At 40.4% G+C, this 22,072-nt stretch overlaps 1 protein-coding gene across 2 annotated transcripts; it reads right to left on the minus strand.

Annotated features, from left to right (window-relative positions):
- Positions 1 to 7: 7 nt before the first annotated feature.
- Positions 8 to 21,706, minus strand: LEP (leptin). 2 transcript variants are annotated; one of them, XM_074193766.1, is made up of 3 exons: positions 21,631 to 21,706; positions 9,063 to 9,238; positions 8 to 4,478 (listed from the first exon to the last, which is right to left on the minus strand). In XM_074193766.1, the coding sequence occupies exons 2-3, from the start codon at positions 9,204 to 9,206 to the stop codon at positions 4,119 to 4,121; spliced, it is 504 nt and encodes a 167-aa protein (XP_074049867.1). In that variant the 5' UTR covers positions 9,207 to 9,238; positions 21,631 to 21,706; the 3' UTR covers positions 8 to 4,118. The 2 variants fall into 2 exon arrangements, with proteins under 2 accessions (XP_074049867.1, XP_074049866.1); XM_074193765.1 differs by lacking the exon at positions 21,631 to 21,706 and adding an exon at positions 21,201 to 21,443.
- Between the last annotated feature and the right edge of the window lie 366 nt (positions 21,707 to 22,072).

Here is a 22,072-nt window from a genome sequence, read left to right on the forward strand (position 1 = left end):
CTGGCTTTGTGTTTTGAGGATAATCTTTTACCCTGAATAAGTGGGAGTTGGCTGTCTACCTGAAGCCAGGATGGAGTTGGCCCCCCCAGTTGATTGATGGGGTTGTGCCAAGTCAGACCCTATTAAATAAAATGAGCTTTGGGATTTTAGCACCCATTTCTACCCCCACCACCTCCTCAGAAAACAGTGAAGGAAAATTAAGACTTTTGGAGGGTAAAGGTAATTTATTTGGAATCTCCTGAAGTCTTCTTTTCTACAAAGGAGGGAGAAAAATGCAAACAATTTAGTTTGACTGTGCCCTTGGGAAGACATTTAACTTTAGAATTGATACCACAGGGTTCTATAAAAGAAGGGACCAAATTTGTTTTTTTTTCCTGTTTGAGCAGCTGTTGATAAATAATGAAGGGTAAGATTTCTCAAAAGCAGCCCAGACAGCAGTCATCTGGTGTGGTGGCATCAAATCACCCCCTAATGCTGACTGTTTCACCTCTAAACATCTCTTCTTTGTTCTTCCAAGACCTTTCTCAGCCCCTTCTTAAAACTCTCTTGCCTTGCCACTTTGTCTACAACCCAGCCAATTCCTGAACATATTTTGCTCTCTCCTATTTTTATGTATTAGAATAGGTCGCAGTCTCTGCCCCAAAATCATTCTTCTTCCCTCTGCTTCTCCTTCAAAACCTGCCTCAAACTCACCATTTCCAGGAAGCCTCCCTGCTCAAAGTGACTTAATCATGTTCATTCTCGTTAGATGGATTCATCGTCCAACAAGATGGGAATCAAGATACCAGACCATGCCACTTGTTAAGTAAGTATTCAATCTCATATTACAGTTAATGCTTTAACCTCTGTGCACTTTAAGCTTCCTCATATCTTAAATTGGGTTAAAAATTCTGCCTGACTTCAAAAATGGTGTTGGGAGGTGAGAACAGAAGTGAAAGAGGTTTGAAAGAGTAGAAGCGTGACACATAATTACAAGATAGTATTGCTACCTTGGTGGTTCCCCAGAGATATGGTGCTTAACTTATTTTATGACCGATCTCACTCTTGCTGATATATTTTGCTTTGCAATTAGGCTTTTATTATTTGTTATATCTAGAGGCAGAAATTTCACTTGATATTTTTCCCAGCTAGGACATCAATTCCTTGAGAGCAAGGAATGGGTCTTCTTTCTTTTCTTTTGTATCTCCCTTTAATATATGGTAGAGATGCCTAGGTGGGACAATGGACAGAATACTGGGCTTGGAGTCGAGAAGACCTGAGTTCAAATGCCACCTCAGAAACTTCCTAGCTATGTGATCTCAGATAAGTCATTTAACTTTTGTTTGCCCCTGGAGAGGGAAATAGCAAACCATGCCAGTCTAATTGTCAAGAAAACCCTATGGACAGTATGATTCATGGGATCATGAAAAATTGGATATGACTGAAATGCTGAACAATAGTAATATATGGCACTGTCCAGTCCTCAGCAAGCAATTATCTAAACAATACTGACTTCACTTAACTTGGGAAAAAACCTGACCAAATGCAGATGGGGATCAGCATTTTAAAGGCTGGCAGATTTTAAAGAGGAAAATCCCAGGCCTTCCTATATACCCTTATTGCCTTGATCAGTGGCTCTGGCCACAAGTGGCTTATCTTATAAACATGCACTTTCATTCTGATACCTCAATAGTATTGATCCAGATCTCTGGGCTGGGGGTCTTTGGACCACTCACCAAGAACCCTGCTCTTACTCACCAACAGAAAAGAGGAAACCCTCATCATCAGATCATTGATTTAGAGCTGAAAGGGGTTTTAGAGATCATCTAGTCCAAACCCTTCAGGAACTGAGGTTCCAAATGGTTAAATGACTTGCCCAAGGAAGTATATAGCAGAGCTTGGTATCTGAACCCAGGTCCTCTGACTTCAAATCTAGGGCTTTTCCAACTACCTGACACTGCCTCTACTTCTCTGAATGAATAGGGGAGAGTGACTCTGCTTTGTTTGAGACATCAAAAAAGGCACCATAAGGGAGTGATTAATTCATGCCAGAGGCTTGAGTATAGACACTTTCATAGTATAAATAATAAGTAATTAGCCCAGGGCCACAAGGAGAATCAGACTGCTCTAGGTAAGAATTATTGGTTTGAGTGCAGAGACAGAGTACAGAGACATTAAGTATATAGAGGAAATGCTAGAATTTGACCTGATGGTGATGGACAGTCTCTGAAGGGGAGAATAGACAAGCATGGAGTAGGTGAATATAGGAATATAGATTTAGAACTGGGAGAGACTTTAATTAACCCTTTCATTTTACAGATGGGGAAGCTGAGAATTTGCGAGTTTATGTCAAATGAGGTAATATAAAGAGGTTATATCAAATGAGATATTTGTAAAGTACCTGGTATAGAGTAGGCCCTATATAAATGCTTATTTCTTCTCCCTTCCCTTATGTAATTTGTTCACTGTAAGTCAGAATTCTAACTCAGAGGTTCTGAGTGAGAGGAAATGGGAGGTCAAACACAATCAGTCAATGGGTCAGTTTCCCTTTTTACTTTGGGATTTATCACTTGCATTCATTTCCCAGTAGTTGGATGAGACACTGGCACATTTTCTTTGGTTCCTCCATACTTCTCCATTCCCACTTTCCCAGTTCATCACCTATAGCACTTTCCTAGATATGCTCTCTGCCTTCAGAGCTCTTTGCATTTTATAGTGCTGCTTCCCTACTCACTCTGTTCCTTAACCCAGAGTTTATGACTGCTATTAGCAAAAAGCTATTCAGTCTCAAAGCCCCAATTTCCACAAATTATTTGAAATTCCTCCACAGTCTCTTTGAGATAGCAGTCTATGATTTGTAGCTTCCTAGTTATTTCTCTTCTCCTTGACACTTTTTGTTTTTTTAAGGGTGGGGGGAATACATTTTCCTGGGTGGTCATGTGAGCTGAGAAATTGACTTCACAGTATTACCAGTTACACCCCAAAATGGCTGTTCATTCTTGAGATTTGTGGTAGATAGGGATGTACAGTGAGGGTGAGGCAAAGGAAGCAGAGCTGAGCCTCACCCCAATTGCAAAAGATTGAGCCCAAACACTTAACTTCCCTTCACTGCATGACCCTAATGGTAGGAAGAGGAGAGGAGGGAGGGGGAAAAGGGACCTGTTAAGCTAAGTATTATTCAAAGAACACCCACAATAGTAACTCATCTTACCCTGAAAATATAACCTGATCCCATCCCGCCACATCCCTGAATGTCACATCTCATTTGAAAACAATTCTCATCTTCTTTTTTCCCCCCTTAAATAATCTGGTCCTTGGTGATCCACTTGAAATGGGATTGAAGTGAATGAAATCATATCACTTTAATCAAAGTCAGTCATAGTAGAAATAAAGAGTGAAGGGAGAAGAGTTAATTCCAGGGCAGCCTTGACTGGGTCTGGTTTGAAGCGATGATGCTCCGAAAGTCACTCAACAGGACCCAGGGTTTCCTTCTTCAATGGCAGCACTGATTCTGAAGCACTCTCAGTCTGCTGGTCTTAGAGAGACCATAAAGGTAAATGTAGCAAAAACAAGACAACAACAACAACAAAAACCCAACAATAAATAAAAGATTCCAAGTTGTGCCACTTAGGAGTTGCCAAGTGCATCTAGGAGCCATCCCATAATAATTCAAAATGGGGCTCCCCACAGGTATTATCTCCATTTGAAACCTGATGACTCTTTGAAGCTACTAGGGAAAGACTAATATGTCCATCACCTGAAGTCATGACTGCTCACATTCATGTGTAGTAGGGAGTTGATGGGAGAAAGGGAAGAGGGTTTGGGAAGGAAGTGAAGGAAGGATATATATATCAGTTCTGTCAATAGCTGAAGAGTTCAATAAGGATCACACTATGTTGTACCCACTGTCCATTGAATGGCAACTTGAGCCAAATTTTGGTATGTGTGTAGATCTTTGGTGTCCAACTGTATATGACAATTTATTTTGCCTTGGAGGACATGACTAGAATTGAGAGGGTACCATCTTAAGTCCTAGGTAAAGGATAGAGTCAAAAGCCTAGATTTTGCTGAAGAAACCTAAATAAGTTTTCTACTTTAAGGTTTTCACCAACAAGGAGAGAGAACCCTTTTTTTTTACTTCAGCAACCATGGATGAGATCCAACTGTTGGAGCATGCCATACAGAGACTTCTGTAGTCGGGTCAGGGTCACCACCTCTGTGGAGTACAATGAGGCTTCCATGACACCTTCCAAATTCCCCAAAGCACTCAAACCATCAGCTTCATCGAAGGGACAGCTCTTTAAGAAACCCAGCAAATGGAGAAGGTCCCTGAGGTTCTCAAGGTCATTGGATATTTGTACCATGTTTCTGGAAGACAAATTGGAAAGGATCTGCTGGTAGATGGCCAAAGTCTGGTCCATGTCCGACAAACTCTGGAAGGGATGAAGCCCTGGGATGAAGTCCAAGCCAGTTACCCTCTGTTTGGCAGAGATTGAATACTGTGTGAAAGGAAGAGAGAGAGGGAGAGAGAGAGAGAGAGAGAGAGAGAGAGAGAGAGAGAGAGAGAGAGAGAGAGAGAGAGAGTCAATCACAGGCATTGAGTCAATTCCCCTTTTCTCTCTGGGCTTTAATTATTTGCATTTCCCAATAGTTGAGGGGAACATGTTTATGTCTCTGTGTGTGAATTTTCTTAGATTCTTCCATTCTTCATTTCTACTAGTCCAATCCAGGTCCTCATCACCTTCTAGCTGAAATACTTCCTAGCTGGTTTATCTGCCTTCTTCAATCCATTCTGGATACTGTCGCCAGACTTCTTGAAATTTTGTTATTATTCCTCTGTTTCAGCACCAGTAACAGCCCCCTATTCCCTACACAGCTAGGTAATTATTAAGTGTCTGAGACCGGATTTGAACCGAGGTACTCCTGACTCCAAGGCCGGTGCTTTATCTACTACGCCACCCAGCCGCCCCATCTCTCCTACTAGTCTTTCCTTCCACCCTTTGCTATTTTTCAAAGTTCTCTTTTGCTTTTTGTTGTTAGGCTGTTTTAGTTGGCAAAGATATTGTTTTTCTTCTGTAGTTCATTTTTATGGAACAGAGGCAAAGGGTGTTAAGTGACTTGTCCAGGGTCACAGAACTAATAAGTGTCTGAGGCCAGATTTGCATTCATGAAGATGAGTCTTCCTGATTCCAAACCCAGTGTTCTATCCACTGCACCACTCAGTCATCCCTAAAGATACTGGAGTGGTCTGCTATTTCCTTCTCCAGCTCAGAGGTGAGGAAACTGAGGCAAATAGAATTAAGTAACTTGCCCAGAGTCATACAACTAGTGTCTGAGGCTGGATTTGAATTGAGGTCTTTCTGACCCTAGGCCCATTGCTCTATTCATCATGCCAACTAGCTGTTTTTTCTTTTGCTAGTCCATACTTTATCAACTTAATCTTAATTTTGCATAGAGAAGCAGTTTAGAATGGTACAAAGAATACTAGATTTGAAGTTTAAGCACTTGACTTTGCTATTTTCTACTGTGGGGTCTTTGCATTTACAAGTCATTTAAATTCTAGTGCCTCAGTTTCCTGATCTGAAGAATGGGGAGAGGGAAGCTGGACTAGTTAATCTTGAACATCTTTTTCAATTCTAAATCCTATAATCTACTGATCTCCAACATGCACCTTTGACACAATCAAATCTCCTACCTATTACATGATTATTCCCCAATTCCCTTTGCTGTTTCATCTGGAAACCCTTTCTCTTTCACATTCCCTCTTCTCATTCCTATTCTTCTTTAAGATCCAGGTTAAGTCTTATCTCTTTCACAGCACCACTTCCAGTATGAAGAACCCATGAAGTGCTTAATAAGTTTTTATGGGTTTGAACTGAATTTTCTGAAATAGGTCATCTTGGGATGGTCTGCTCTGGGAAGCATTGGGGACTTGCCCTATCACAATCCTGGGATCTCTGGCTGCAAAAAACCGTAACTTTGGTCCAAGCACATATCTGCATGCTTAGCAAGGTCTCAGGAGGTAATGCCAAAGACAAGATCATCACTGCTGAAGCCATCTGGTTTATGCTCTATGACAGGGAAACACAAATATAGATATATAGAGAAGACCATTCAGGGAATCATTCATCAAACCTGCACTGCTCTGTAGGTCTCACTTGGTTCTCTTGACCTTCCCTAGTTCTCTTCCCCTCTCCCTGCCATGATAAAGGCAGCCTCAGAGAAGTGAGAGCAGTGGCTTAGTTTTCCTCATTGTTTCAACAGTATTTCACCCTAAACTCCATCCTCTCCTCCTCCCTTCATCTCCTGCCCGGGAGGGGATGTCTTCTGAAGTTGTATCCCCCACTGCTTGACTAGGCTGCTCATGATCCAGTTTCTTAATTGACTAGAACCTGTGCCAATCAACATTTTTGACCTAGTCCCTGGACTCCATTCAAGACTCCCTCAAGAAAAATCAGACAAGATTGCCCTGCATCCACCACTTAGTTCCCTTCAGTTGACAGACTTCTCCCCTCAGTTACTTGCTGTCAGGCAAATGGGCCACATAAACTAGGTCCTTGCTCTGGAAACATCAGATCCTCATCTGGATGAATTGGAGAGTCTGGGTTCTCTAGATGATCCCTATTTCTCTCTCTAGGTAAAAATTGCTAAAGCACTTTCCTATAGTTGTCTGGATTCACTGACTCTGCCAAGGCTAGTTGCTTGGGGACATCAAATTGGAAGCACTGGTTGTGTCCTATGGTACTTTCACCCTTTTTGGGGAATCTTAGGCTCTATCTGATCCTCCATCCTCATCTGTGGACTCAGGATTTGTTAGTCAATATTATGGTTTAATATATTTGATCAATGTAATAATTAATCAGGATTCAAATAAAGAATATTGCCTATCTTCTGATAAAGAGGTTTTGTATTCAAGATGTAAATTGAAGACTTTTTTTGGACATGGCCAATATGAGAATTTGTTTTGCTAGACTGTATATGTTTGTTACAAAAGCTTTGTTCTTTTCTCTTTCCAGTGCAGGGGAAGATGAAAGAGGAAAATGCTTTTTAAAAATTAATTTAAAATATATCATTTATGAATTGGTGACTTTTTAAAAAAAAGGAATATTTTTAATTAACAAGAATTTTGTTTTCTTTTCCTTTCACCTACTCCACTGGGAAAGAGAAAGAAAAACAAAATGCCTGCAACAGATATGCAAAGCCAAGCAATACAAAATCTACATTGATGTCTTTTGTTTTTACTTTATAGTAATTCCCAGACATGCTCCACTACCAACCATAATGAGTCTTCTCTTCCAACAACAAATACCAAAAACAATGGAATAAAATCATCCAACATTGTGCTCTTGTCTGACATTATGTGAAACATTCTGAATCAATAGTATTTCACTTCTTTTTCCCACCATATTTATTTATTTTCTAATTACATGCAAAGATAGTTTTCAACATTCATTCTTTTGCAAGTTTTTGAGTTTCACATTTTTCCACCCCACCTCCTTTCCATTTCTCTCCCCATGACAACAAACAGTCTGATATAGGTTAGTACTTCACTTCTTAACTGAGAGGAGGGCTGAACGTTTATTCATCTTTTCTCTGGGGCCAACATGGTCATTCATTTCAATTACTTAACATTTAGCTATTGCTGCCTTAAACACTATTTTTAGTTCTGAACCAGCACCTTTCATTTGCTTTCTGGTTGGCCGTTTATCACAAATCACTCAAAGCAGCTAGATCTCTGGGCATAGGGTTTCTAGCTAAGTAGTCGAGTCCTTATTTTGGCTCTTTCTTCTGGCAGAATCCCTTCCAAACCCAAGATGCCTCTCAGTTGATAGAATTGATAAAATATTTTAAAAAACAAGCAGCCCCCAACTTGTCTTGGATTGCATTTCATTTACAATGGGGCTACCCCTAAATACCTGGGAATCCTGCCTTAAACTATTAGGGACTTTCTAGCAGGAGGAACTGCTCTTTTGGGGGCTCTCTCTCTCTGCTCCAAATTACCCTCAATACAAGTTGCAACTGCCAATTCTATGGAGAAGAACCAGGGCTGGATCTGAAGATAGAGTTCAGATGGACTTAGAAATGTCACTGTCTGCTCTGATTGCCTGAAGAACATGGGCAGGCAAACAATGGTAGTTGGGGCAGCAGCCCTGCTAGCCCAAGGCTCTGGTGCCACAGTCATTTATATGGAGTGCCCCTGCTGTGTCACAAGCTAACAACCACTCCCCGTGGTTCTTGCAGCTGCTCACCCAGCAAGAGTGTGACCTCCATCAGGATCTCTTAGCATTATAGGGAAGGAAGAATAGTTTCCAAAGCATGCTATTCTTCCCATTCAGGTTGCCATATTTCTAGCATAAAATCATCCAAGAGAATTAGGGAAGGGCTCTGAAGGTAGTGTTAAGGACTATAGCTATTACTGATCTTGTGACATGGTATCCTCCCTGCCTAAGTTGTCCACAGCAGAATGTGACTTAAAACTTTATTCACAGTATCAGTGCAACCCATTGCTGAACTCTCCTACTAGGGACACTTCCCATATAGGGGGACACAAACACAGACATAAAGGGTAACTCAACTCTCCAGAGCTACAATGCTTTGCCACTCATATGGAGACCCAGATCTACTGATTCCAAGTCTACTGCAGTTTCTCCTACATCACCTAGCAAGAGAGGATCACAGAGAATTCACCTCATGGCCTCAAATTCCAAAGTCACCAATGATACAGATTAGTCACCCTTGCTACAGTAGGCCGTACAGAATATTATGACAAATCTAAGTCAACCTACTTGGGTCTTGGTTTCCTTGATGGTAAATTAGAGCTAAACATAGCTATTGTTGGCTGTTGGTACCATTTCTTAAAGTCACTGCTCTTGCATACATTTGACAAAGACAGGTTTCATTTCATCTATTTTATAACTAGAAACAAGCAGAGAAAGGGTAGATGGGGTGATGGTTAGCATTCATACAGAAGAAAACTAGGGACAAAGAAAAAAGCAGCCATGGGTTCTGAGTCTTTCTCTGAGAAGGGAATCCAATCCAGATCCCTCCTAGAGTCATAATGCACATTGATGCACTCCCCCTACCGTGTGTGAGATGTCATTGATCCTGGTGATGATGGTCTTGGTGAGGGTTTTTGTGTCATCTTGAACTTTCCGAATGGGCACTGCTTGGCTGTGGTAGAGATGATAGCAAAGCCACAAGAACCCGCACAAGGATACACAATGCATTTTCTTTTCCAAGGTGGGTATATCTGTCTGACCTTGAAGAGAAGAAGAAAGGAAATTGAGGTTCTGGTCACTAGTAACAACCTTATCCCTGACCCGCAAATACTACTATTTTCTTTCTTGATTGCTTTCTTGGGTCAAAGACTAGGATAAGTCTTTACTAAGAAATGTCAATGGAATAGATTTCCTTAGGCAGTGACACAGAGAATAGAGAGAATGTTGGGTCTGAAATCAGTAGGCTTGAATTCAAATTCAGCCTCAGACACTTGCCAACTGTGTGATCCTAGGCAAGTCACTTATACCTCTATTTGTCTCAGTTTCTTCAACTATAAAAATGAGGATCATCAATAGCATCTACCACCCAGGTTTGTTGTGAAGATCAAATGAGATAATATTTTCAAAAAAATGCTTACCAGTTCCTGGCACATAGTAGGCACTTCAGAAACACTTGTTTTTTTTCTTTCTCAGTTCTTTAAAAACTATGAAGAAGCTTTATTTTGTTTTGTTTTGTTTTTTAACCCCAAACATCCTGGCAAACCTGGGTTGGATTAAGTTTTAGTGATGATAATGATATAATTATTTCTATATATTACAAATATCTCTATATAATAATACCAATTAAGCATGCAGGGTGGGCATAGGTATAACTCGGGTGATCTGTTTAACTGGACACTTTTGTTGCTACCACTGAGAACTTGTGTGGAAGAAAGACTCCTTCCTGGGCTCCAGTCTCAGAACCAGGCTTGTTTCTCTTTTCCTGCCTCTATTTACTCAACACTCACTTCTAAATTCCTTATAGTATGACCTGTTTCCCATCATTCTAATGAAATTGCTTCCTCAAAGGATACTAGTGATTTTTTTGACTATTAAGATATCCTCGCCCAAAAGGCAACAAAAATGTGCATACCCTTTGACCCAGCAATACCACTACTGGGTCTATATCCTGAAGAGATGATGAAAAAGGGTAAAAACATCACTTGTACAAAAATATTTATAGCAGCCCTGTTTGTGGTGGCAAAGAATTGGAAATCAAGTAAATGTCCTTCAGTTCGGGAATGGCTTAGCAAACTGTGGTATATGTATGTCATGGAACACTATTGTTCTATTAGAAACCAGGAAGGATGGGAATTCAGGGAAGCCTGGAGGGATTTGCATGAACTGATGCTGAGTGAGATGAGCAGAACCAGAAAAACACTGTGCACCCTACAGCAACATGGGGGCGATCATCAACCTTGAAGGACTTGCTCATTCAATCAGTGCAACAATCGGGAGCAATTTTGGGCTGTCTGCAAAGGAGAGTGCCATCTGTATCCAGATAAGGAGCTGTGGAGTTTGAACAAAGTTCAAGGACTAGTACCTTTAATTTAGAAAAACACAGATATCTTATTGTCTGATCTTGTTACCTCTTAGACTTCTCTTTAAGGATATGATTTCTCTCTCATCACACCCAATTTGGATCAAGGTACAACATGAAAACAAAGTAAAGACTGACAGATTGCTTTCCATGGGGGTGGGGGGAGGGAAGTAAGATTGAGGGGAAAATTGTAAAACTCAAATAGTATCTTTAATAAAAATTTTTTAAAAAGATATCCTCAGTTTCCATCTTCTTAGCCACTTCTAACATGCTAAACATTTCCCTGGATGCTCACTTCTTCCTGGGCTTTCTTTTGGTTCTCTCCTTTCTCTCCTTTTATTTGTCTGAGTGCTTTTTTATTTGCGAATTCATTAGCCATTTTCTGACCTTACCTGGACAAAGCACACTTGTATCAATTCCTGTGAGTTCACTTATCTCAATGAAGATGACTTCCAAATTCATAGAGACAGCCCTAACATCTCATGAGAATTCTAGTCCTTCACTGCCAAATATCTGCTGGCATCTTTAGATGAATATCCTTTAAACATCTCAAGTCTAGTTAGGCACAAAATGTAACTCATCATCTTCCCACCCTACACTTGTATCTTCTATAAACTTTTCTACTTCTGATGAAACCAATCCCATTCTCTGACTCATTAGAATCATCTTTGACAAATGTCTCCTTCATCATCCCCCATTCCCACCAGATCATTTGCTACTTTCTATGAATTTTATTTCCATAACATCTTTCAAATCCATCCTTTTTTCTCTATCACAAATATGCCTTATCAGCTCTTGCTGTCCTTCAGACTTTCATCACTTTTTGCCTGGATTATAGTATTAGTCCCCAGATTGATTTCCATACTTCCAGTCTCTACCCTCTCCAATCCATCCTCCAAACACCCCCTGGAAATAGAGATCAGACTAGTCAATAACCTCAATGTTGACAAGGGCAAGTTATATAGTTTGGTACTTAATGTACTCTTTCCATTGTGTTAAAGATGCCTATGGAAAAGTTAAGCAGGGTTTATTTACTCTCCAGTATCTCCCTATTTGGGATTTTCACACCTATAAGAAAACTTAACATTTTCTAGTTTATCCTCCTTTTTGTGAATATTCTAATGAACAGGGCTCTGAGTCAGAAAAACCTAGATTCAAATTCCATCTCTAAAACTTGTTAGCTGTGTTCAAGACATGACCTCTTTGTGCTTTGAGAACTACCTGGGATTTATCTGCTAAATTATAGATGAATTATAATTGCATTGGTGAAGGAAGTTATCATACCAGGAGTTCCCAAATTGAGGAAATCACAAGCCTTTCAAATATTTCCAAATTATAACCAAAATCTCCTCTTTGTTATTGTGTAAATAAGACCTTTTTGTTCCACAAGAATCATGAACCCAGCTGAGTAGAGGATGGTATCATTGAACCAATGTTGAAGAATTACAGAATCTTAGAATCTGGGTTGAAGAGGGATGACACAAGTGAATGCCTCCAATAATTGCCTTATGAGGCAATCCATTCCATTTTTGGATAACTATAATTATTGTAAAGTGGTGTTCTTATGCCAATCATGACCCTTCTCTCTCTCTCCTTTGGTCCTCCTCTTATTGTCCAACCACTCCTCAGTTTCCTTCTTTTTGGATCTTCATCCAAGTTACACTTTTTTAAAATTGTTTTTTGAATTTTACAATTTTCCCCCCAATCTCACTTCCCTCTCCCCACACCCCACAGAAGGTAATCTGATAGTCTTTATATTGTTTCCATGCTATACACTGATCAAAATTGAATGTGTTGAGAGAGAAATCATATCCTTAAGGAAAAAAAATAAAATATAAGAGATAGCAAAATTGCACAATAAGATAACTTTTTTAAAATGTTAAAGGTAATAGTCTTTGGTTTTTGTCTAAACTCCATGATTCTTTCTTTGGATACAGATGCTATTCTCCATTGCAGATATCCTAAAATTGTCCTTGATTGTTGCACTGATGGAATAAGCAAGTCCTTTAAATTTGATCATCACCTTCATGTTGCTGTCAGGGTGTACAATGTTCTGGTTCTGCTCATCTCACTCAGCATCAGTTCATGCAAATCCTTCCAGGGTTCTCTGAATCCCCATCCCTCCTGGTTTCTAATAGAATAATAGTATTCCATAACATACATATACCACAATTTGTTCAGCCATTCTCCAATTGATGGACATTGACTCAATTTCCAATTCTTTGCCACCACAAACAGGGCTGCTAAGGGCTGCTAAGAATATTTTTGTACAAGTGATATTCTTACCCTTTTTCATGATCTCTTCAGGGTATGAACCCAGTAGTGATATTGCTGATCAAAGGATATGCACATTTTTATTGCCCTTTGAGCATAAGTCCAAATTGCTCTCCAGAAAGGTTGGATGAGTTCACAGCTCCACCACATGTTATACCTTTTAACCATGAGTGTTTCCCAAGGATCTGTCCTCTCTTCTCATGCTATATTCTCTTTATGGGGATACTACTATGTGAGGATGCAAAAAAGGCAAAAATGTAATATGACTACTCAGTGAGCTGGCATTCTAATAGAAGAGAACATACAAATAATTGTGTACAATGTAAATAAGAAGGAAAGGACATGGACAGAAGTAGCAACTGGGAAAGTCCTGCTACAGAAGGTAGAATTTGATTTGGGTCTCTGAGGAAGCAAGGGAAGCCAGGAGGCAGAGCTGTGGAGAGACAGCATCTCAAGCCCAGCTGGGAGTGACAATGCTTGGTCATTAGAGAAAACCTCATACAAGAAGAGTAAATAAGCCAGTATAACTGGTTGTAGATTCCAGGGAAGTGAGTAAAATGTAAGAAGGAGCCAGATTGTGAAGGGCTTAAAAAGCCAAGAAGAATTTGATACTGGACATTGATGGTAATAAGGAGCCCCAGAGGTTTATTGAGTAGAAGGGTAATATAATCAGACCTGTGCTTTAGGAAAATCAATTTGATAGTTGAGGAAAGAATGTGTAGAAAGTGTAGAAAGACATGAATTAGGGAGGCCAATCAGGAGGCTAGTAGAATATTCCAGGAATGAAGTTGTGACGGCTTGTACCACGTTGGTAGTTGGACAATTTGGGAATTGGGAGAGAAGGTGACTTACATGGGAAGTTGTAAAGGTAGAAATATAAAAACAGGAGTGCAAATGAGGAGTTGAAGATGACACATTGTGAACCTCGGTTTCCTGAAGGATCATGACGCTCAGAAGAGGAGAAGATTTGAGGGGAAAGATAATGAGTTCTGTTTTGGGAAGATATTGTGTTAAAGATGCCTATGGAACATCTCATTTGAGGTGAACAGAGGGCAATTGGGAATGTGGGACTGTAACTCAGAAGAGATATTAGAACTGGATATATAGATCTGAAATCATCTTCATATAGATGATAAGTGAACTCATGAGAGCTAGGAACTCACCAATAAAAAGGATATAGAATAAGAAGAGAGGACCGAGACCCTTGGGAAACACTCATGTTTAATAGGTATGACTTGGATAAAGATCCATAAAAAGGAGATGGAGGATTGATTGGATAACTAGGAATAGAACCAAGGGAGAGAAAGCAGGGTCATGAAAATTCAAGGAGGAGAAAAGCATGCAGGAGAAAAGGGTAATAATCCAGTGTCAGAGGTTGCATAGAGAGCAGAACAAGGATTAATTAAAGGGGAGTAGATTGGCCAGTTAAGAAATCACCTATAACTTTGGAGAGAGCAGTTTCAGTTGAATGATGATGTTGGGAGACAGATTTCAGACTTTTTAGAAATGAATAAGAGGACAGGTAGTGGAGGCAGGACATAGTAGTACCTGATAGATTGATAGATGTAGAAAGATTGTCTTATGAGACAAGTTTTTTAATAGATTATTTGAGTTTAGCTTTACCTCAGTCATTCCAATGGCTAGAGTTCCACCTCTGAACTCTCATCCCCATGACAAGAACCTGATCCCCACTTTTCTCTTCTTGTTGTTTGCCCCTCTACATGGACCTCTGCTCATTGCTTGCTTGCAGCCCCTTCTTTAAGCCAACTCATATAGAACCCTATGGTGGGCTTGGTTAATTTCCTCTCTGATCTTTCTTAGCTAATCCTAAAGTTTCTTCCCTGCCTAAGTCTAAGGTTGAACAATAAGGTAGCAAGTTGTGTAAATGTTTTCACCTTTAAGTTTAGAGTTTTGTGAGGTGGGGGAGAGAATAAACAGCTTCCAAGACTAAGGCTGTCTTTCCAGATCAAAGCAACACTGGACTGTGAATGGGGAGTGGGAGGCATTACAGTCTGAGAAATCAAGACAATTTGTAGGAGAGCCAAGAGCCTACAGCCCACTGGGTGATTTTTCCATCCATTCCAAGCCATTGTGGGCGTTGATGGCAAGAGGGAGAGATCCAACTCTCAGATTGGCAGACTAAACCTGCCCAGCTCGTCTGAAGCCAAGGCTAGCCCCCATCCATGTTCTCATTGGGAGACAAATATAGGTTAGATAGCGCTGTTGACTTTTGTTCGCAGTAAAAATTGACTTCATCTTGGCTTCAACTAAGGCTCCTAAGTCTTGTTTCCAGCACCTTTTTTTGCTTAAAACATTTCCATATTTTATTCTCTTCATCTAAACATTTTAAGGAGGAAATTGTTCAACCAGCAGGCATTTATTAGTGTACCATATGATGTTTTAGTCTCTGGACTACATAGACAAAGTAATACTGTTCTTGTCTGCAAGTCTACTGGGGGAAACAGTAGGTAATGAGGAAGAGGCACTAACAATGTGGTTCAGGACCTTTTAGGATAAAGATTGGCTGTGTAATACTGAACGAGTCATTTAGCCTCAAAGAGGGGAGACTTCGAACTGCTGGAGGTCAGATCTCTAGCCACAAAATTATGAAAAATATAGCAAAATTCATCTTTAGACTTCCCCTAGTTTTCATCTCTTCCACCACACTTCACTATGAGGTTGGTACTTTAGTGACTTCATGACCATCTAAAGAAAAAAAATCAAATAGCAGCATCATGGGAAGGCATTTCAGCCACTTTTATTATCTCTAATTAAAATGTAGGGCTCTGACTCACCACTGATTTCTTCTCACCTAGACTTCTGACTTTCTGAGAGAAGACTAGCCAGAATACATATTATCTGAAATCATGAGGGAGGATAAAGAGCATTTGCTGCCGCTAATTTTAGCAGACAAATCTGCCTGGACTGGTACTCTCCCAAAGCCCCAGGAACATGGATTAGGTATCATCTCCTCCACTTCCCTAGCCTTCTCCTATTTCTTCCCTTTTTTTCTTTATAATCCTGCAATTCTCCAAGATTCCCAAGAATGGGGAATCCAGGGATGAATTTAATCTCCTGCCAAGATCTGTCCATAGTGCTGAGATCTTAGTCTCCATTCCATTCAGGTTACACACTCAACACCGCTCATACCCTGGCTCATCTGCTAACATCCCTTAGAATTGGCTCCTGTCTCCACTAGCATTCTTAGAGACAGTTCCTGTTTGAGAGAGCATTTGACTCACTTTGGTTTTTTTTTGGGGGGGGTGTAGCTAGCTGGTACAGTGGATTGAGTGAAGAATCTGGAATCAGGAAGACCTGAGTTCAAATCCAATCTCAAATATTCACTAACTAGGTGACCCTGGGCAAGTCCTTGGACTTCTGTTCATCTCAGCTGCCTCATCTATTAAAATGATATTAATAGCAGCACCTACCTTCTAGGGTTGTTGTTGTGAGGAGTGAAAGAGCTAATATTTATAAAGGGCTCAGAATAGTCCCTGATACATAGGTAGCACTATAAATGTTAGCCATTATTTATTAGCTATTAATTTAGAGTCTCATTGTAGCTGATGTCTCCTATCTAGTCCCTGATAGTTGTTCTGCATGCCTTCTGATTCCTGGCTTTCTCTTGACTGCTGGTTGTCATGTCTTTTTGGATTCTAGCCCAGTCCTATGGTTGGTCTTTCACCTTTTATTTCCAGACTTGCTTTGGCTCCCTCAGTTCTGGTTTGCTGCCCTATCTCTGAGGTTCTGACTATCTAAAATGCCATGATAAATCATGCCATTAATTATCCTCCACCCTATGAATATAGAATAGGATTCTAAAATTATAATGTTCACCACAATAATCTATCTTTGTATAGTATCCTACGCTTTATAAACACTACTACTCTTACAACTCTACAAAACAGTTATTATGGCCCTTACAAACCCATATGATGAGATATTGCAGAAATTATTGTCCCAACTTTACAAATGAGGAAATGGAAACTCAGAAATTTTCCTAGAATCATAGAGCTAGGAAGTATCAGAGCCAATGACCAAGATCAATGCTTCTACAGTAATGATTATCCCTATATATGATCAGTGAAACTTTTGGTGATATCATTGCTTCTTGATTTGATGCTGGAAGACTGACAAAGTGAGAAGAGAAAAATGAAATATTTGGGACTGACTGTGCAAAACTAATATCAATTCATAATTTGGGTAAACTGCATTCCATTTAAGTCTAATTAACATATAGCATAATAATGTTTATGAATCTCATTCAATATGTGTCATTAACTTTGTTAGAAACTTTCTTTGAATGCAATCCTCAATTTGTCCATATGGCTCAGCTTTCATTGTTTGTTCCTTATGAAGCATAGTTCATTTGCTCAGAACTTTAAAAACATGGAGAGAATATTATTTTCCTTCTTCCACTTTTCTCTCCTTTGGAGCACATGCAACTTTTCCAACTACTCTGGAGTCATCTCTGCTTCCCTACCCTAACTGCTCCTGCTCATACTCCCTGACAGATAAAGGAGAAAAGGCATTTTTCTCAATGCCCACCTCAAGTTTGAATCTAAGACAGACATCTAAGAACCAACACTGAATAGTTGCAGTTCAGTTAATAGGCGTAGCATATAAGAGATCCATTTTTATAAGTATGGGATAAAGAGTCAGTGGGCTTGAAGTCAGCTAGACCTGGGTTCAAGTTTAGCCTCTGACACACAATGACTGTGTGATTCTCAGTAAATCACTCAATAAACAAGAATTTATTAAGAACTTACTGTCATTTGGGCACCATGTTAATGATAAAATGTCAATTGAAAAAGTAGAGGAAAGATAAAAGGAAAGGCTAGTGAGACAGTTGAAGCTCATAAGGAGCTTGCTTGTAATACACTGGGGGAGAAAATATGGAAATGTCTGGTTATTTAACTCCTTAGTACCTCAGTGTAAGTTGCAGAGATGGTGATTATCTACATAAAATTTCTGCTTCAGTTTCTCCCTCCCCTATTCTATTTACACATTTTCACTTTCAAATCTAGTCACAATGATTTACAAATGGATTCTTTGCTGTCACAATGTAAATTTAGATACTTTTCAAAATTGCGAATTCCCTAAGGTGGGGATGGAGTTAGACCTGTGATTTTCTTAGAATTCTTAGTGAGTAAACTCCACTTTCTCTGCAATTTAGAGGTTTAGAGAATTGTCCTCAAAGTTTGTTGTTAATTATTTCTGTAGTGTCTGACTCTTTGTGACCCCATTTGAGATTTTCTTAGCAAAAATACCGAAATCATTTCCTTCTCCAGCTTATTATTTTTTTTTAGGTTTTTGCAAGGCAAATGGGGTTAAGTGGCTTGTCCAAGACCACACAGCTAGGTAATTATTAAGTGTCTGAGGACAGATTTGAACTCAGGTACTCCTGACTCCAGGGCTGGTGCTCTATCCACTGTGCCACATAGCCATGCCTCTCCAGCTTAATTTTACAGATGAAGAAACTGAGGTTTAACAAATTAAATGACTTGCCCTGGTTTACACAGCTAGTGTATGAAGACCTAGCAGCCCCCAGCTGTCCCTAGAGCTCTCAGAGGATAAATGACTTGCCTAAGGTCACACAATCTGAATGTTTCAAAATCAGATCTTGAATCCAGATCTTCTTAACTCAGCTTCCTATCCACAGCTGTGTTAATGCTATATAGATGCAAAGGCTGTATTAGGAAGGGAGTAAGTAGTTGTGGGGCCTGCATATTTAAGAAAATTGGGTCCAAGAGGAAAGCTTCAGTGTCTTCCAACTAATCCAAGAAGGCATCTTAAAAGAAGTAGGTTTAAGGAACTTTCAGACAGAGACAGTATGGAGAAACCAAGCATTCATCCACTCAGTCTGATACTACAATGGGTGGCATAAAATTGACCAGTTGGGAAGCCTGACTGAATTGCTGTTAAGTCATGTGCATGTTTTCAATGGTGTGTAAGCTAGTGGGATGGGAGAAATCAAAGAAGCTACGTTCTCCAGAGTCACTGTCTCCTTGACCCTTTTTCCAGTCTAGATTAGGTTGGGGCAATGACTTATGTCTTGCATGGTCAGTTCTTTCTTTAATACCAATCTTCCTCACCTGCCTCCAAACTGGCCACTTTGTTCCAACATCCCTGCCCTCAAACTGCAAACTGACAGTTCAGGGTAGGAATTTACTGGAATCTGCTTTGGCTTCTTCTGCTCCTTGGCTCTTGGTGCCACTTCCTGGAGAGGAGGGCAAGGGAGATATTTCCCCAAAGTGCTGAGAATAGTCATTCTGAGTATAAAATTAGAAAATGGAATGAAACTTTGGCCAACATGGAAAATTTCCTCTCTATAACCATGCCCGATACAGCCAAGTCTGTGAAACAATAGAGACTCCAAGAGCACTCTTTTCTCCCTCTCTTCTCATCTTCTCTTTTCTCTTCTTCTCTTTTCTTTCTTGTCTCTCATCTCTAGTATCTTGTTTTTCTCTTTTCTTTCTCTCCTTCCTTCCTCACTTTTTTCAATTTTCTCTTTTCTGTTTTCTATTCCTTCCCTACCCTTGACCTTCCTTTAAAAAAGAAGATTAAAAAAAGGAAAATATAATGGGATTTAGGAAGAGAATGAGGAGGGAGGAAATCAAGCATGTTCTTTGGGCACCCTGCCAGGTAAGGGGACTGCACTGATTCTCAGAGTCCTCTAACAGTCAGGAAAGCAACTTCAGATGGGAAAAGATAATGAGAATGCTCTCCTTGACTGGATCCAACTTGCTAGTGTAATAATAAACTCTCCAAAAAAGAATAGGGGTTGCTTTTTAGAAGACCTAATAGATCATAATTATGTTTACCTAGCAGGAAATCTGTGCAGATCAGGGTGGTTAGCTGACACAGTGGATAGAGTGCTGGGACTGGAATAGGGACGACTCATCTTGAGATCAAATTTGACTTCCAATACTTACTAGCTAGTGACCCTGAGCAAGACGTTTAATCCTGTTTGCCTGTTTTCTCATCTGTAAAATGACTTGGAGAAGGAAATGACAAACCATCTCAGTATGTCCACCAAATGAAGACAAAGAAAGTGGGACAGGACTGAAAAGACAAAAAACCCCAATAACAATAAGCCAGGAGACCTGAGCTTTTATATAAATGGGGCCAGGTTACCTTCTGGAGAGAATCAAAATGGGGCTAGTAGAAAGTGGTCAGATTCACATTCTGCCACTTAATTGTTATGTGACCTTGGGTGAGTCACAATTGCTCTGGGCCTGTTTTCTTATCTTTAAAATGAATAGGTTGTATTAGTTAATCTTAGGGGACCCTTGTATTTTATTTTTTGATCCTATGAACTTGAAATCATCAGATTTTGGTTGAATGTTGAACTCTCTCACTTAATAGCTTGTGATAGTGAGCAATTTAACTTTTCTGAACCCTGGGCTCCTCTTCTTTAAAATTGTTATAATGCCTATGTAACCCATCTCACTAATGGGGAAACTAATTTGTAAATCTTTTAAGTGTTAAATAAATGTGAATGATTACTCTCTAAACCCCAGCACTACTTTGGCAGAAACCACTCCAGCATCTCCCAAGTTCTCTTACAAAAACCTAGTCTCAAATATCCATGACTTTTCTTCTCTCTCTCTCTCTCTCTCTCTCTCTCTCTCTCTCTCTCTCTCTCTCTCTCTCCCACAACTGTTACTTCAATGGTACAGAGAAGTCTAGGTGAAAAAACTCTATTTACCAGTAAATATTGTATTTTCCTTACAATGCATAGTCTTAGAAACCTAGAGGAGAGATTCAATAGGCTGCCCCAAGATACCCAATCATTGTCTGCCAGAGATGGGACTTGAACCCATGTCTTTCAGTCTCTCTGAGGCCAGTTTGGTATCCACTACTCCAAGATGCCTCTTGTCTCCAACTGACTATACAAGATGAAAATGTCAGGAAAGTAGACAAGTGACTGGAATGAGAATCATCTTTGGTGTATTTTAATATACTAAGCTAGGCAAGCAAAAGTTGCTATAGTGACATCTGCCCATCACTAAATATTTGCTTCTTGAATTTTCCAAAAACCAAGGCCAACACCTGGACCCCATTTAAAGATTTCTCTACTTTCTAACCACATTATGTTTCACTGGGTGCAGAACAATTAATCAACTGTAATGCCGTCTGGTTTATCCAGTTTCAAGAAAGGCATGGTGCTGAGAGGTATGTGATAAAAAAAATCACACTGGGCTTCAGTTCCCAAGGGATCCAGGCAGATACTCAAAGTCCCATTGCCCACTACCCCATATTGTTCAGGTGTTTTCCAAATTTAATGTCAAAATCAAAAACCGCCAACTTAATCCTTAACCCCCAAGTCTTTCCTCTCTTTGCAGGCAACTTTTGTCTAGTCCTACCTCAACTTCCAGGCTTGAGCAAAACTCACTGTTCCCTCTGGAAGGAGAATCCGTGGTTCTTGGAGATGTGCTTTGGGTAATTTCCAAAGCATCTCAGCTCTGAAGCAAGGGCCTTCTTCTTGGACAGGTCTAGAAATTTTCCTCCATGGATCACAGCTTGTAGTGGGGCTCCCACCAAGAAGTGACGTTTGGTGGATCAAGATCTCTCCTCCAAGGCTGACTGAGCATTCACTCCTCCCTTCCCAGGGCTGCCTTCCCTCTGGCTAGAACTTCAGGTCAAAGTTACCAAATAAGAGACGATAAATCAGTTCTGATCTCTGCCTGCCTCCCCTTCCCTGGGGGGTGCCGGGCTGAGGCTAGCCAACCCTGTGGCTGAGCTGCCTCCAAAAAACAAAGTGAAGAGGGAGAAAGGTGAGAACCCAGACCTTACCTCGAAATCTTGTAGTTTCTGTGGCTCCACTGAGGGATCCATTGGGCCTCCAACCCCTCTTATAGCGCGGGGGAGCCCTTGCACAACGCTACTTGTCCTATCCCTCTTACATAAAAGTGCAAGTGACCTGACAGAACCACTGGGTCCTCCAGACTGTCTGGTCTGACCTAGGGGGCGGGAGGGAAACACTGCCGTGATGCATCCAGCCCAGCGGGGAGCACTGGAGCACCATCCACACTCCCCTTTTTGGAAGTCCTCAAAGTTGTGAATGACAGGAGGATGAAGACGGCTGACTGGAGCCTCCACAGGAGATGCTTAGGTGACTCTGGCTCCCACAAAAACTGTCTGCAAGACCTCTGCCGTCTACAACCCAACCGGGCCAGAGAATTGAGGGAGAATAGGATCTCAGGATTTCATCCTCTCCAGGCTATCATTTTACATA

The sequence above is a fragment of the Macrotis lagotis genome, chromosome 7 (genome assembly GCF_037893015.1).
Source record: "Macrotis lagotis isolate mMagLag1 chromosome 7, bilby.v1.9.chrom.fasta, whole genome shotgun sequence".
NCBI classification, from domain to species: domain Eukaryota; kingdom Metazoa; phylum Chordata; class Mammalia; order Peramelemorphia; family Peramelidae; genus Macrotis; species Macrotis lagotis.

What these genes read in the sequence shown, in the direction of transcription:
- LEP (XM_074193766.1), bottom strand. Translation starts at nt 9,206, where the DNA reads ATGCATTGTGTATCCTTGTGCGGGTTCTTGTGGCTTTGCTATCATCTC. An exon ending in TCAATGACATCTCACACACG is followed by an intron (nt 4,479 to 9,062) that starts GTAGGGGGAGTG and finishes CCTTTCACACAG; the next exon opens with TATTCAATCTCTGCCAAACA.